The following is a 17,641-nucleotide window of genomic DNA, read 5'->3' as shown; positions in this document are numbered from 1 at the left end:
TTCTCTTTCTTCAGTCTCATTTTTCATGTATAGAAATGCAACTGATTTCTGAGCATTGATTTTGTATCCCGCCACATTACTGAATTGCTCTATAACTTCTAGTAGTTTGGGCGTGAATTCTTTTGGGTTTTCCATATAGAGTATCCTGTCATCTGTGAAGAGAGACAGTATGACTTCTTCTTTGCTGCTTTGGATACCTTTTACCCCTTTTTGTTGTCTGATTGCTGTTGCAAGGACTTCTTGTATTGTGTTGAATAATACTGGTGAGAGTGGGCATCCTTGTCGAGTTCCTGATCTTAAGGGAAAGGCTTCCAGCTTTTGCCCATTGAGAATGATATTTTCTGTAGGCTTTTCATAGATGGTTTTTATGAGATTGAGGAATGTGCCCTCTGTCCCTACACTCTGAAGTATTTTAATCAGGAAAGGATGCTGTATTATGTGAGATGCTTTTTCTGCATCAGTTGATAGGATCATATGGTTCTTGACTCTTTTCTTGTTGACATGATCTATCACACTGGTGGATTTCCTAATGTTGAACCATCCTTGCATCCCAGGGATGAATCCCACTTGGTCATGATGGATAATCCTTTTAATGTACTGTTGGATCCTATTAGCTGGGATCTTCTTGAGAATTTTGGCATCCATGTTCCTCAGGTCATCCATCCTTTTTGATGTGGTCTTTGCCTGGTTTGGGGATCAAGGTAATACTGGCCTCATAGAATGAGTTTGGTAGTTTTCCTTCTGTTTCTATTTTTTGAAACAGCTTCAGGAGAATAGGTATTTTTTCTTCTTTGCATGTTTGGCAGAATTCCCCGGGGAATCTGTCAGGCCCTGGAGTCTTGTTTTTGGGGGAGGTTTTTGAACACTGCTTCAATCTCTTCATAGTTAATCGGTCTGTTTAAAAAAATCAATTTCTTTCTGTTTCAGTTTTGGTAGTTTATAGGTTTCCACGAATGCATCCATTTCTTCCAGATTGTTTAATTTATTGGCATAAAGCTGTTGATAAAAGTTTCTAATGATCCTTCGTATTTCATTGGTGTTGGTCGTGCTCTCTCCCCTTTCATTCGTAATTTTATTAACTTGGGTCCTTTCTCTATTCTTTTGAATAAGTCTGTTCATTGGCTTATCAATCTTATTTATTCTTTCAAAGAACCAGCTTCTAGATCTTTTGATCTGCTCTGCCATGCTCCTGGTTTCTAATTCATTGATCTCTGCTCTAATCTTGATCATCTGCCTTCTTGTGCGTGGGTTTGGCCTGTTCTTCTGTTCCAGCTCCAGCTTCTTGAGGTGAGAATATAAAAACTGCATTTTAGATTTTTCTCTTCTTTTGAGTGAGGCTTGGATGGCTATGTATTTTCCCCTTAGGACTGCCTTTGCAGTGTCCCATAGGTTTTGGACCGTTCTGTTTTCATTCTTGTTGGTCTCCATAAATTGTTTAAATTGATTTTTTCTTTTACAGAAACCTACAAAAACAAGAATAATATAGTGTCCTTCTGTATCTCTAACTACAGTCTTTAGTTTAAAATCTAATCTGTCTGATATGAGAATTGCTACCCCAGCTTTCTTTTGAGGTCCATTAGCATGAAAAATTGTTTTCCATCCCTTCACTTTCATCTGGATATATCTTTAGGTTCAAGATGAGACTCCTGTAGACAGCAAATGGATGGGTCATGTCTTTTTATCCAATCTGCAACCCTGTGGCATTTATGGGAGCATTTAGGCCATTCACATTGAGAGTGATTATTGAGAGAGATGATTATTATTATGTCACGCTGCCTGTGAAGTCTTTGTTTATATAGATTGTAAATTTCTGTTCTGTATCACTCTTGGGGCCTTTTTACTTTTATGGAACCCCTCTTAGTATCTCCTATAGGGCTGGTTTCGTGGTTACGAAATTGGTCAGTGTCTGGTGATCTTGGAAAGTCCTTATCTCTCCATCAATTTTGAATGACAGCCTTGCTGAATAAAGGATCCTTGGCTGCATGTTTTTCTCGGATAGAGCTTTAAAAAGTCCCTGCCAACCCTTTCTCTCATTCCAGGTCTATGTAGACACGGCTGACGTAATTCTGATATTTTTGCCTCTGTACGTGAGAAATTTTTTCACCCTGGCCTCTTTCAATACTGTATCCTTGGATGTAATATTTGCGAATTGCATTATAACGTCACGTGGCATAGATTTGCCATAGTTGAGCTTGGGAGGGGTCCTCTCTGCCTCTTGGACACGAATGCTTGTTTCCTTTGCTAGATTAGGGATGTTTTCAGCTACAATTTGTTCAAATATCTCTTCTGGACCTCTCTCTTTCTCCACCCCCTCGGGGATGCCGATGTTTCTGACATTGGAACGTTTCATTCAGCAGTAATCTCCCATAACCTACATTCTTGAGATTGGATTTTTTTGAGCCAAGTTTCTGTTTTAACTTTCTCTTGTACCATCCCATCCTCCAATTCACTAATTCATTCTTCTGCCCCATTTACCCTGGCTGTCAGAGAGTCTAGTTTTGACTGCATTTGATTCATAGCATTTTTAATTTCTGCGAGATTTGCTCTCATTTCCACCCTAGAGATTCTATATTCTCGTTAATATTTTCGTTAATATATTTTCAAGCCTACACATCATCTTGACCATTGTTACTCTGAACACCATTTCTGACAATTTGGTTATATCCATATCCATCAGTTCTGTGGCAGAGGCCACAGACTTTTTATCTTTTCTCTGCTGGGAAGGATTTCTCCTCATCATTCTGATGAGGAGAGGTTGTGGGGATGCCCAGAGCCCAAATTATTGACCAAGACCCGAGCAGTGTGCACTTGTTTTATAGGGCCTTAGGGATGTGTCCTTCTTGATTTTTCAGCCTGCCTTCTGGGGGAGGGGCCCGCCATGGTGATATTCAGGCAAACCTGTTTGGGTAGAGTCGCCCTTTCCCCTGCAAGGGGGGATGGGGATCGGCACAATTTGAGCTGTTATTTCCGGGCTTTTTTCTCTGGCGGCTTTCCCTGGTGGTTTTCTGTGACTCTTCTGAGAGTCAGAGCAGCAGTGGCCGGCCGTATCCTAGCCTCTGTCTCAGAACAGAGATCACAGTCTGCTTTCCACTGAGCTCTCTTGGCCAGTTTAACTCTGTTTCTGTCGGTGCTGCCAAAAACCCTGGAGCATCCTGGGTTGTGCGCCCCACAGCCGGTTTCCCAGCCCTCACTTCCAGGGCCGGCATGTCTCTCTCCTTTGTGCTTCTAACACTGCCAGCCACCCCTTGTTCCCGCGGGCGCTTCTGAGTTCCCTGTTTCAGTGTGGTTCACGCGCGCTCCAGAGCTCCGGTTTTCAGTCTGGTCGCACGTGCGTGCCCAGGCTCATGGTCTTAGTCTGTCCTGTCATGGGTGCCTGTCCGTGAGTCCGGCCTGCTCCCCAGTGCAAGTGGCTACTGCTTCCCGGCACCCGAGCACGTCGGCTCCCCCCCCTCCCGTTTATCTTCCGATATCTGTGTTGGGATTCACGGCTCCCCGTTTCCAACCTCAATATTCAGCACTGGCAATGTTCGTTTGTAGAGATCCAGATGTATCTTCCTGAGTCTCAGGCTGATTCCCTGGGTTTTCAGGATGGTCTGGTAGATATCCAGCTTGACTCAGTGGACCAGCTGAGAAAGGGGTCCCCTAGTCCTCCACCATCTTTTCTCTTCCTATCAGAAAGTGGTCACTTTTCTGTTCATAGAGTTTCTGCTACTCTTTTCTTCATTCTCCAGTTGCGTTCACTGGTATTCAGAATAGTTTGTTAGCTCTCTAGCTGAATTCCTGGGACCAGACGAACTTTAGGTCTCCTGCTCCTCTGCCACCTTTGAACCGGCTCCATGTAGTTGTTTGATTTTCTCTTTTATCTTTATTGACCCATCATTATTTAGTACCATGTCATTTATCCTCCGTCTATTTGTGTTCTTTCCAGATTTTTTCTTGTGATTGATTTCTAGTTTTGTACCATTGTGGTCAGAAAATATGCATAATATGCTTTCACTCCTTTTTAATTTATTGAGACTTGTTTTGTGGCATATTGTGATCTATTCTGGAAAATGTTCCATGTGCACTTTAAAAGAGTGTATTCTGCTGTTTTAGGTTGGAATGTTCTGAGTGTATCTGTTAGTTATATCTGGTCCAATGTCCACTGTTTTTTGGTGATTTTCTCTCTGGGTGATCTATCCATCGATGTTAGTGGGGGTGTTAAAGTCCCCTACTATTATTTTATTACTCTCAATCTTGTCTTTATGTTTATGTTTATGTGTTTATGTTTCTTTTCTTTCTTTTTAAAAGAGAGAGAACAAGAGTGTGAGTGGGTCAGGGGGTGCAGAGGGAGAGGGAGAGAGAGAACCCTAAGCAGGCTCCATGTGGACCCTGAGCACAGAGCTTGATCTCACAACCCTGAGATCATGACCTGAGCTGAAACCAAGAGTTGGACACTCAACACACTGAGTCACCCATACACACCTGTGTTTATGTTTCATTATGTATTTAGGTACTCCCATGTTGAGTGCATATTTATAATAGTTCTATCCTCTTGTTGGATTGTTCCCTTAATCATAATGTAGTGTGCTTCATTGTACAGTGTTTGTTTTAAAGTCTTTTTTGTCTGATATAAGCATTGCTATCCCATCTTTGTTTTCACTTTCCATTTTCATGGTTAATGTTTTTCCATCCCTTCACGTTCAACCTGCACACAGTCTTTAGGTGTGTGAAGTGAGTCTCTTGTAGGCAGCATATGGATGGGTCTTGCTTTTTATACATTCAGTCACCCTGTGTCTTTTGATTGGAGTATTTGGTCCATTTAAATTCAATGTAATTATTGTTAGGTATGTACTTATTGTCATTTTGTTTTTTGTTTTACAGTTTTTGTACTTTTTCTGTGTCTTTTTTTCTTCTCTTTCTCTCTTCCTTTATGGTTTGATGGCTTTCTTTAATGATGTGCTTAGATTACCCTTTCTCCTTTTTTTGGTTATCTATTATAGGTTTTTGATTTGTGGTTACCATTAAGCTCGTATATAACATCTGATGCATATAGCAGTCTATATTAAGTTGATGGTCATTTAAATTTGAACCCGTTCTAAAAGTACTAAATTTTTACTCCCCTCCAACAATGTTTTATGTATACAATGTCATAATTTGTATCTTTTTATTTTGTGAATCCATAGATTGATTTTTATAGCTGTAATTGATTTTATTCATTTTGCATTTAACCTCCATACTGATTTTGCAAGTGATTAGTCTACTACTTTCATTATATTTGTATTTACCTATGAAATGTTTTCCTTTCATAATTTTCTTTCTCCTGATTATGGCCTTTTTTCCCCCTCAACGAATTCCCTTTAACTTTTATTGGAAGGCTGGTTTAGTGATGAACTCCTTTAACTTTTGTTTGTCTAGGAAACTCTCTCTCTCCTTCTATTCTAAATGATGACTTGCTGGGTAAAGTATTCTTGGTTGTAGATTTTTTCCGTTTGGTACTTGGAATATGTCCTGCTACTGCCTTCTGGTCTGCCAAGTTTCTGCTGAAAAAGCAGTAGATAGCCTTATCGGATTTCCTTTGTGTATAATTTTCTCATGCTGCTTTTAAAATTCTCTCTTTATCACTACTTTTTGCCATTTTAATTTTTATGTGTCTTCGTGTCGGCTTCCTCAGGTTGGTTTTTTGGGTGCTGTCTGGGCCTCCTGGATCTAGATATCTGTTTCTTTCTCCAGATTAAGGAATTTTTCAGCTATTATTTCTTCAAATAAATTTTCTGCCCCTTCTGTCTTCTGGAATCCCTATAATGTGTTATTACACTTGATTATGTTGCTGAATTTCCTTAACCTATTCTTATTTTTTATTTTTCCTTTTTTTTTGCTCTTAAGTTTAGTTGCTTTCTATTACCTACTCTGTGTTCCAGCTCTCTGGTCCATTCTTCTGCCTCCTCTAGTCTGTTACTGATTCCCTCTTGTGTATTTTTAATTTCATTTATTGAGTTCTTCATTTCTTATTTGCTTTTCTGTCTCTTTGTTGAGGATCTCACTGAGATCCCCACTCTTTTCTGAAATTCAGTGAGTATTTTATGACCATTTTTTGAGCTCTTTATCACACATATTGCTTATCATTTCATTTAGCTGTTTTGCTGTTGTTTCGTCCTGTTTTTTTCATTTGGGACATATTCATCTGTCTCATTCTATCTGACTTTCTGTGTTTGTTTCTGTGTATTAGGAACATCATCAGTTATGTCTCCTGATATTGAAAGTAATGGCCTAATGAAGAAAAGATCCTTTGGTGGCCTGTAGTACAATGTCCCCTTTTTTAAAAATTTTTTATTATGTTATGTTAGTCACCATATAGTACATCACAATGTCCCCTTTTTAACAGAACCAGGTGCTACAGGAGTTTCTCCTATGTGGATTGTGTGCACCCTACTCTTCTGTTTGAGCTGTGTTTGCCTTCAGATCAGTATGCTACAATGGCCTGCTTTGCCTGTTGTGCATACTGGGTAGGATTTGGTCCTGTTAGCAGTTAGTCTGAGGCTGCGGTGGACTTATCATTGGATGGTTTCAGCAGTCAGACCAGATGCCTGCCCTCAGCATGTTTGCAGGAGCTACAGAAGCACCAACCTGCAGGATGCTCTCCCTGCTTTGTCCCCTGAGAGGTTTTTGTTGGTGTGTAGGGCCAGGAGTCAGGCCAGATTCCTGCAGGGGCTGCAGATGTACTTTTTGACAGGGCACTCTCTTTGCACTACCAGTTATAAGGTTTGGCTGCTGGGGCTGTGTTTATTGTTATCATCCCTTCTCTTCAAGGCAGGAGTCACTTTGGAATGGTCCTGGCCACTGCCAGGGCTCCTTGCAGGATGAGACATGCAGGAGCTGCTTTGGAGGGACTCCTGCTGTGTGGGGCAGGTTGGATAGGATGGATCTGCAGGAGATTGTGGTGGTCAGGTACATAGTTTTAGCAAGGAAAGTGGAGAGTGCCTGTGGTGTTTTCTGCAAGTGTCCAGCTAACTAGGCTTGGGGGGTGCAGAGAGAAATGGCACCCACCAGTTCTTTTGTTCTTGGAGAAGTCTCCTAAAGATCGCTTGCCCTCTTTCATATGTCCTAAGATTAGTAAATAAACCTCTTTCATGTGTACCCTAGGCACTTTTCACACTGTTGCTTCTATGCTGTATCTCAGTGGATGTTTGATATGATGGCTCTTTGAGGATGAAGACTTAATTTCCTATTGCCGTCCAGCTCTCCCAGAGCTGAGCCAACTGATTTTAAAGTAAATGAAGTTAAGCTCCCTGGTTATAAAAGCTCACAAAGTTAAGCTCTGCTTGTTTTCAAAGCCAAATGTTATGGGGACTCATCTTCCTAATGCATCTAGTGCACCTATGTCTGGGGTGTGGGTCTGCTGCTCTCCCTTCTTCATTCTTTTGGTATCCCTCCCATTTGTTAGTCTGGCTGAGAGTTTGGTTCCCCACATCTCTGCCCCTCCTACCCTTTTCAGTGTGTTCTTCTCTCTATGATCAGCTGTGGAAAGTCTGTTTTGCCAGTCTTTGGGTCATTTTCTGGGTTGTTGGCACTGATGTGGCTGTTATATATGCATGTCTGTGGGACAACGTGAGCTTAGTATCCTCCTACTCCACCACTTTCCCCATGTATATCCTCCTTTATATATCTTTATGTTTGTTGCCCCTGTTTTATTGTCCTTCAGAATAGGCAGTTATTGTCCAGGCTAGAAGACCCACCAGGGGTGAGATGAGAAAAGATTATAGCTATCACTGGGTTGGCTTAGGAAACACATATGCACCAATGAAAGTGCCAGTCACACTGTGTTGAACTCAATGCCAAGTCCCTTTTAATTGCAGTGATATGGTATCTTTGCCCTCTTTTCTAGCATGGGGATTAGTACACATAAAGTTAAACCAAAGAGGACACAGTAGAAAGAACGGACTCCTAGTTAGCTATGAGACCCCAAGACTGGCAAGGGACAAATATATAGTTCAGCTTTAGTTTTTATACAGTATAAAATAAGAGGATTTGATTGTAAAGTCTAAGCTGAAAGATAAGATCCTCTAAGGATAACAGTAGAAAAAGCAGTTTTAGAATATTTTGGTGATGTAGAAGAATTCTGTTCCTTTTTGGATTAGAGCCTAGGAGTCTAAGGATACCCTTTATTTAAAGGATTTTTTTTTCTTGGTAGCAGCTGTGGTTAGGAATACTTTTATTCTATAACTAGTTACAGTATTGCCTTCAGTGTTTCTTCAGTGTTTGGGCATGTTTTGGTGTTTCTAAGTAAGCTTGCAGGCTTTCACAAATGACTTGACAGGATTCTGTCCTTTTGAGTATCTAGTCTTTCTTCCTTCTCCCTCTCTTTTTCTCACTAAGTATTAATTCCATTGTAATTCAGCAGAAAATCCTGTATGTAGGTTGGGTCTTGAGACTCTGAGGGCTGTGTTATTGTTATTCTTGCTGTTGTTTTGTTTTCTGTTCTGTTTCCTTTAAAAATTATTATATTCCCTGGCCCAATTTGCAATAGAAAAACAGAGCATTCCAACAAATGACATCCTTATGGATTTTTAAAATTACTTTTCATTATTTATTAATCAACTTATTGTTTCTTACATGCTTATATGTCCTCAAAAATATATTAATCTTCTTTGTGGGATTTTAAACTCAATTAAAAAAAGTATACTCCATTTCATTAAAGATTCAAACTTCCAAGTCTTGAAGTCAGAGTGGCTAGGGTATTTCCCTCTGTATGTGTGTGGGTTCTCCAGATAAACAGAACCAGTAAGTGTGTGTGTGTGTGTGTGTGTGTGTGTGTGTGTGTAAAGAGAGGGATTGGCTGATAGATTGATTGATTAGTTTTTAAAGAATTGACTTATACAGTTATTGAGACTAGCAAGTCCAAAATATGCAGGGCAGGCTGGTAGGCTGGAGACCCAGGAGAGAGTAATTGTTGTATTGCAAGTCAGAAGTCAGGCTGGAGGCATAATTCCCCTTTCCTGTGGGATGGTGGTCTTCGTCTCTTAAGGCCTTCAGTTAATTGCATAAAGCCAACCCACATTATGGAGGGGAATATGCTTTACTTACTCTACTGACATAAATATTAATCTCATTTAAAAACACTTCACAATAAGATCTAAACTGGTGTTTGATCAGATGTCTGGGTACTGTGGCCTAGCCATGTTGATACATAAAATTAACTATCACAGTGTGTACACAAGCTCACTACAAATCCACCCAGTCATGGAAAATATCTGTGGATATATATTTGTACAAATAGATATTCTTTAATGTGTATGTGGGCATATGTACATAGATGCATATCCAAGATAGATATTTGTGTTTGTGTGTGTGGTGGGGGAGTTATATCTGTATAGCCAAATAAATACAGACCATTCAGAAATAATATATATGAGTGTATGCATATATTTGTGTGAGAGAAAGGTATCTACAAAGGTTAAAGTCTTTTAATTTACATTATCATGTATTGCATGGTGCACTGGGTGTTATACACAAATAATCAATCATGGAACATTACATCAAAAACTAAGGATATACTGTATGGTGACTAACATAACATAATAAAAAATTATTATTAAAAAAATTACAATATCACTATCTAAAAATGACACAGATTAGCTGATTTGGACCGTTAGATATATTTTATTAACATTCCTCTGTATGGTAAATTTTTTTTCCCAACACAGTGCTCTCAGTGAGTACTCGGCACAAGCAGCAGAGGCCTGAGGAATTTTAGTAGCTGTTGTACTTTTAGACCTGACCTGAAATAATTTCTGCCATCCTAGTGCATGAAGTAATGTACACACTGAAAAATTCCTCTGAGGAACGAGGAAATGCTCCTGTTTAAAACACTGAAATAATTACATCTCAGATTTTGCAATGGAAGAGAAGAGCTGTTGTATGCTGATCTATATGTGGACTTTTTAATTCAGATTTTTAAAGAGCGAGAAGAAGATCTGAGGCGGTTGTCTCGCCCATTGGAATGTTCTTGTTTCCGAACATCTATCTGGGATGAAACTCTTTATAAGGTGTGTATGTTTCCCTGAGTTCCCTTATTTTAAGAACATGAGAAAAAACTAAAAGGGTATTGTTAAAAGATTTTAAACTCTATCATACCCGTTTATATGTGTTGAATTAAAAAAATATATAATCTATGATATATTGTTTGAAAAATATCAAACTTAACCTTAAGAGATTTTGGGTTTGATCTTAGATTGTGTTGAGATACCTACCAAGTCACACTGAATTATCCAGTTTTATGATGATTAATTTCATACTGATGTTTGTGACAGCAGCGGTTTGGCCAACATCCATTGTGACCTGTTGTGGTCTCAATGCTGATTGGAGCTATATATAATATTCAGGTACCTCTTCAGGATATAAACTAGTCTGCCTCCATTTGGATGGCATAGAATAACAATATTTAGGGAAGAGATTGGAGAAAGGAGTCTTATAATGAGATGCTTTATGCCTAGAATATGGTATCTTCAACTTTCATGCCAAATTGGGGACTAGCATTCTTTCAACCAGGATTGTTTCCATTGTTGGAATGAATACCATACTGTTTGCAGTAGTTGTAGAGGTTACAACAATAGCTGTGTTACGGACTAAGCTGAAATCACCTTATTAGCACATAGGCTCCTTATCCTGCTTCCTCTCTTTCTCCTACGAGATCTAGTGATTTGAAAGACTGGCTTCTTTGGGGTCCTTTAGTGGTCAGACCTTTCCTTCAGACTGCTGCTAGTATCCATTGACAAGTCTGACTGTGGGTGGGAAAGCATCCTTCTCTGTCATTGGTAGCTACAGCCTCAGTATCAACTGCATCTGACAAGTATCTACAACCAGAGAAGCACAGAAACCTGATTTGCCAAGGAGAAACCATTGATTTATTTTTTAAACTAATTCATTTTTTCCCAATATTATGTTGACCCAGCCTCACTCTTATAACAGATCATTTTGAGATACCTGTCTAGGAAATACTGCTTTAGATTAATTTGGGCCGAATTTCTCTCAAAGCCTTATTCCCATAGAACAGGTAACCGTGAATAAGGATGGACATGACGCACTGATAAGAACCAACTGCGGTGTGAAGGATGGCAATACATAACACGACCAAAGACAATTGGCTAATCACAACACTGCTGTGAGTGACAATGTCTCTGCTGTGGTTAGCTTTGGTGCCTTCTCCAAGGTAAATTCAGCAGTGACATTAACACCGACCTGGGAACTTGGAACCTGAACCCCCATGCTTAAGTAATAAAACTAATTGGAACAGAGACATAGCACTACTATCTCTTACATCAATGTTGCATAGAGCTGACTTAAATTTTTATATTGTTTTATTCTACAAGCACTCATTGCATATCTGCTTGATGTTTTTGGACACACAAATGACTAAGACCAGGTTCCTGCCCTCTAGTAGGGGAGAGAAGAACATTGTACAGCTTACTAGACAAATTAGAAGGAATTATTACAATGGAAATGCAAATAAAAGAGCCTTAAGAGAATAGAGGGAGGGTATGGTAAATTCCAACTCTTTATGTTAGTCATACTTCTCTGGATAAAGTCTATTTTAGGGAAACACAACAATGGACCATTTTTAATTCAATTGGATCAATAATTTATATAGCTGACAATAAACCTTTTGGAATGATAATGCCACTAATTTCTCTTGTAATTTCTTTTGTATGTTATCCCATTGGGAGGGGCCATTTTTCCATGTGACTGATATTTTTACAAAATTGATTCTTAGATTTATGTTAAGTATGCATTAAGTTCTGATCATATAGCATTATTAAGTTCTGATCCTTAGAGCAGTCTACATTATTGGACTTAAATATTTGTTGAATGGCTGGATTAGAAACTTTTTATTTGGCCCAGTAGATCAGAGTTTTTAATTATTCTTTAGGCAAACATGATGGAATTAAATTATTATTTTTTTTAAATTATCAATGGAAAGAAGTTTCTCCAGCATTTTATAAGTGTTTAAAACTTTAAGAAATTCCAGCTGAAGAATAAAAATCAAATATTAGCTTCATCTTCTCATTTTATTTGTGTTATATCATATTTGTTGCCAGTATTTGTTTGGGACTCAACTATTACCATATTTTGCTGTCCATATGTTATAATGTACTTACTCATTTGCAAAGGTCTGCGACTGGCTACCTGTTGGTAATATTACACTGTACTTCTGTTCTGTTAGGCTTGGTCCAGCATTGTTTATCAGCTGATTCCCAATGTTCAGCAGCTGGAAATGAACCTAAGGAATTTTGCTGAAATTATCGAGGCTGATGAAGTGCTTTTGTTTGAAAGAGCTACTTTTCTGGTGAGAAATTTCTGCTCTGCAGATGTACTTCACACTTAACCTTCTTCTGTCCAGCAACAGAGAACAACATTTTGCTACTTTCAGGAAAAACCTTTTTCCCTCTTGTTATTACATCAGCATGTATAACTTTATTTACAAAGTAGTATTGTTAGCAAGTGACCTGAAAGAAGTCCTTTGGTGTATAGCTCTTTAGTAGTTAGTAAAACTTAGATTTTTACAAGTACGCCTTATTGTAGAGTTTAGATTATTTCTGCTAATAATTCATTTGTGCTAAAGGATTCCTAAATTCCTATTGACTTTTATTGTGAAATGAGGGGTATTTTCCTTTTCAGAAAATTCTCATCCCACTCCTTTCTCCAAAAGATTTATTTGAAGACTTTTAACATGGGAGAGGTGTAATGGTCATCTCGGTGACATAACTAAGAATTCAGGTGGAGAGGTGGAAGGGGAAAGAGGCACCTTGGTATTTTTATTTTTCTTATATAAATTCAGCTTAACTATAGAGCCTACTGTGTATATGGCCCCGAGGGGGATGCAATATTTTATTTGTAGTAAAATTTTAAAGAACAATAACAAATTTGAGATGTCACAAAGCGCTGCATAAGGAATTGCTGATCAGTTTAATAAGTATAACTGTAAGAACAACTCACAGTAAATAATTTGTTTCTGAGCTCTACCAGTGCCTGGTGATTTCTTTCATTCATTCATTCATTCATTCATTCATTCATTCATTTAATGCCTGTTGATTTTAAAACACATTTCTAAATCTCTGAACTTGGTTCCCCTTCTATAAAATGGAGAAAGTATATCCATATCATAAGTTTATTGTGTGGGTTAAAATGGGACAATATAATGTTAAGGCCTAATGCAAAGGTTAGCATATACTCAGCAAACTATTAAATGTTGGTTCCTTTTGCTATTTTAACAACAGAGGGCAGAGAATGCAGACTGATTTTTACTCCTTCCTTTGTGGAAACACTGTTTGTAACAGTAGCCATGTTTGTGAGTCATACTTCCTTCTAAGTGGTACAGCTGTGGCAAGGAGTCATAACTAGAGTGTCTTTCTGCCTCAACCCACTGGCAGGGGCCTCTTTTGCTGATAATGTAAAAAGCAACAAACAAGTGAGCTATTCTGAACATCTTGGTGTACATGGCATGGCAAAATCCCATTCTCCTGCCTTATCTACCACATATGATCATAGAGGTTAACCTAATCTAATCTAAGCTCCCTATTCCTCACTAACAGTAACAGGTGGCTTTGGCTTCTCTTGAAGACCAAGATTAGTTGTGATGGACCATTTTCACTGAGGAGGTTGAAGTCAAGCAAGCACCCTGTTCCATCATTGGTCTAGGAATTACGTTTTGAAAGTTTCACATGGTTTCAGTAAATTGCCCTGTGAATTTTCTTCTGGCGAGCAATTCACTTTTGCTTCCTACTAGAAACATTATATCTGACTATTCATTCCGTAGAAAATACATGGTTTTATTAAAATCTGAAGGTGTTAGGGGAAGTATTTTTAGCTAACATGGATGTCCATAATGAATAAGTTTATTTATAAATAGTAAATCCTCATAGATGGGAATCCTTTAGTTAAGATTATTATTGTTTTTAATGCTTATTTTATTTATAATTTTTTAAATGTTTAATTCCAGTTAACATATGTGTTATATTAGTTTCAGGTATACAATATAGGGATTCAACAATTCCATACATCACACTGTGCTCATCACCACAACTGCACTTCTTAATCACTATCATCTGTTGAATCCATCCCCCCCACCTATCTGCCCTCTAGTAACCATCAGTTTGTTCACTATAATTAAAAGTATGTTTCTTGATTTGTCACTCTCACTTTCTTATTTTCTCCCTTTGTGTGTTTGTTTCTTAAATTCCACATGTCAGTAAAATCATATGGTATTTGTCTTTCTCTGACTGACTTATTCATTCAGGATAGTACTCTCCAACTCAATCCATGTCGTTGCAAATGGCAAGATTTCATTCTTTTTTATGGCTGAGTAATATTCATGTGTGTGTGTGTGTGTGTGTGTGTGTGTGTGTGACATCTTTTGATGGACAGTGGGGCTGCTTCTGTATCTTAGCTATTGTAAATAATGCTACTATAAATTTAGGGGTGGGTGTATATATCCCTTTAAATTTGTTCTTGTATTATTTGGATAAACACCCAGTGCTGCAATTCCTGGATCATAAGGTAGTTGTGTTTATAACTTTTTGAGGAAGCTCCATACTGTTTTCCAGAGTGGCTGCACCAGTTTGCATTCCCACCAACAGTGCAAGAAAGTTCTTTTTCCTCCACATTCTCGCCAACACCTGTTGTTTCTTGTGTTGTTCAAATTAGCCATTCTAACAGCTGTGAGGTGATAGCTCATTGTAGTTTTGATTTGTATTTTCTTTTTTTATTATTATAATAATATTTTTATTATATTATGTTAGTCACCATACAGTACATTCCTGGTTTTTGATGTAAAGTTCGATGATTCATTAGTTGCATGTAACACCCAGTGCGCCATGCAATACATGCCGTCCTTACTACCCATCACCAGACTATACCATTCCTCCGCCCCCTCCTTTCTGAAGCCCTCAGTTTGTTTCTCAGAGTCCATAGTCTCTCATGCTTCATTCCCCCTTCTGAGTGCCCCCCCCCTTTCTTTATCCCTTTCTTCTCCTACCGATCTTCCTACTTCTTGCGTTCCATAGATGAGAGAAACCATATAATTGTCTTTCTCTGCTTGACTTACTTCACTTAGCATTATCTCCTCCAGTGCCGTCCATGTTGCAGCAAATGTCGAGAAATCGTTCTTTTTGATAGCTGAGTAATATTCCATTGTATATATGGACCACAACTTCTTAATCCAGTCATCTGTTGAAGGGCATCTTGGCTCCTTCCATGATTTAGCTATTGTGGACAATGCTGCTATGAACATTGGGGTGCATATGGCCCTTCTCTTCACTACGTCTGTATCTTTGGGGTAAACACCCAGTAGTGCAATGGCTGGGTCATAGGGTAGCTCAATTTTTAACTTTTTAAGGGAACTCCACACTGTTTTCCAGAGTGGCTGTACCAACTTGCATTCCCACCAACAATGTAGGAGGGATCCCTTTTCTCCACATCCTCTCCAACAATTGTTGTTTCTTGCCTTGTCAATTTTTGCCATTCTAACTGGCATAAGGTGGTGTCTTAGTGTGGTTTTGATTTGAATTTCCCTGATGGCTAATGATTTTGAACATTTTTTCATGTGTCTGCTAGCCATTTGTATGTCTTCATTGGAAAAGTGTCTTCATATCTTCTGCCCATTTTATGATTTGTTTGTTTCTTGTGTATTGAGTTTGAGAAGTTCTTTGTAGATCTTGGATACCAGTTTTTTATCTGTAGTGTCATTTGTATTTTCCTGGTGATGAATGCTGTTGAGCATTTTCTCATGTGTCTGTTGCCCATATGTATGTCTTTGGAGAAATGTTTGTTCATGTCTTCTGCCCATTTTTTAACTGGATTATTCAGCTTTTGGGGTGTTACGTTATAGAAATTCTTTTTTTTGGGGGGGTGTTAATCTTTTATCAGATATGTCATTTGCAAATATCTTCTCCCATTCCGTAAGTTGCTTTTAAGTTTTGTTGATTGTTTCCTTTGCTGTGCAGAAGCTTTTAATTTTGATGTAGTCCCAGTAGTTTATTTTTGCTTTTGTTTCCCTTGCTTCAGGAGACATATCTAGCAACAGGATTATATGACTGATGTCAAGGAAGTTACTGCTTCTGTTCTCTTCTGAGATTTTTATGGTTACAGGTCTCACATTTAGGTCTTTCATCCTTTTGTGTATGGTGTATGAAAGTGGTTCAGTTTCATTCTTTTGCATGTTGCTGTCCAGTTTTCCCAACATCATTTGTTGAAGAGACTGTCTTTTCCCCATTGTATGTTTTTTCCTCCTGAACATATAATTGTAGATTTATTCCTGGATTTTCTTTTTTTTTAAATATTTATTTATTCGACAGGATAGAGACAGCCAGCGAGAGAGGGAACACAAGCAGGGGGAGTGGGAGAGGAAGAAGCAGGCTCCTAGCGGAGGAGCCTGATGTGGGGCTCGATCCCATAACGCCGGGATCACACCCTGAGCCGAAGGCAGCCGCTTAACCGCTGTGCCACCCAGGCGCCCCTATTCCTGGATTTTCTATTCTGTTCTATTCTGTTCTCTTCTATTGCTCTCTGTGTCTGTTTTTGTGCCATTACCATACTGTTTTGATCACTACAGCTTTGTAATATAACTTGAAGTCCAGAATTGTGATGCTTCCAGCATTGCTTTTCTTTTTCAAGATTCCTTTGTCTATTCGCAGTCTTTTATGGTTCCATACAAATATTAAAATTGTTTCTTCTCGTTCTGTGAAAAATTGTTGGTATGTTGATAGAGATTTCATTAAATGTGTAGATTGCTTTGGGTAGTATGGACATTTTAACAAGATTTGCTCTTCCAGTCCCTGAGCATGCAGTGTTTTTCCATTTCTTTGTGTCCTCTTCAATTTTTTTTATCAGTGTTTCATTGTTTTCAGAGTACAAGTCTTTCATCTCTTTGGCTAGGTTTATTCCTAGGTATCTTCATATTTTTGTTGCAATTATAAATGGTGTTGCTTTTGTAATTTCTCTTTCTGCTGCTTCATTATTGGTATATAGATGTGCAAGAGATTTCTGTACACTGATTTTGTATCCTGTGACTTTAATAAATTTATCAGTTCTAGCAGTTTTTTGGTGCAGTTTTTCAGGTTTTCCATATATATAGTTTCATGTCCTCTGCCAGTTGTCAATGTTTTATGTCTTCCTTACCAATTTAGATGGCTTTTTTTCCTTTTTGCTGTCTGATTGCTGTGGCTAGGACTTCCAGTGCTATGTTGAATAAAAGTGGTGTGAGTGGACATCCATGTCCCAATTGTTCCTAACCTTAGGGAGAAAGCTCTCAGTTTTTCCCCATTAAGGATGATGTTAGCTGTCAGCATTTCATGTATGGCCTTTATTATGTTGAGGTATATTCTCTGTAAACCTACTTTGTTGAGGATTTTTATAATGAAATAATGTTGTACTTTGTCAAATGCTTTGAGTCTATTGAAATGATCATATAGTACCCTTTCTCTTATTAATGTGATGTATCATGTTGATTGATTTGCAAATATTGAACTAATCTAGTAACCCAGGAATAAATCCCATTTGATCATGGTGAATGATTTTTTTATTTAATAATATTTTTTATTATATTAGTCACCATACAGTACATCCCTAGTTTTTGATGTAAAGTTCCATGATTCATTACTTGCGTATA

The 17,641-nt window shown here is 38.3% G+C and overlaps 1 protein-coding gene across 6 annotated transcripts in view; it reads left to right on the top strand.

Annotated features, from left to right (window-relative positions):
* RRAGB (Ras related GTP binding B) overlaps positions 1 to 17,641 on the top strand; it is a 50,711-nt gene that overhangs the window by 27,699 nt on the left and 5,371 nt on the right. For all 6 annotated transcript variants that reach the window (XM_008703180.2, XM_040631146.1, XM_008703182.2 and 3 more), the window contains 2 exons: positions 9,930 to 10,025; positions 12,200 to 12,322. In XM_008703180.2, coding sequence (XP_008701402.1) covers positions 9,930 to 10,025; positions 12,200 to 12,322 — 219 coding nt within the window. The remainder of the gene's footprint in view (positions 1 to 9,929; positions 10,026 to 12,199; positions 12,323 to 17,641) is intronic.

Source organism: Ursus maritimus (assembly GCF_017311325.1).
Source record: "Ursus maritimus isolate PB19 chromosome X unlocalized genomic scaffold, ASM1731132v1 scaffold_X1, whole genome shotgun sequence".
In the NCBI taxonomy this organism is placed as follows: Eukaryota; Metazoa; Chordata; class Mammalia; order Carnivora; family Ursidae; genus Ursus; species Ursus maritimus.
This window is presented reverse-complemented; position numbering and strand designations above follow the sequence as displayed.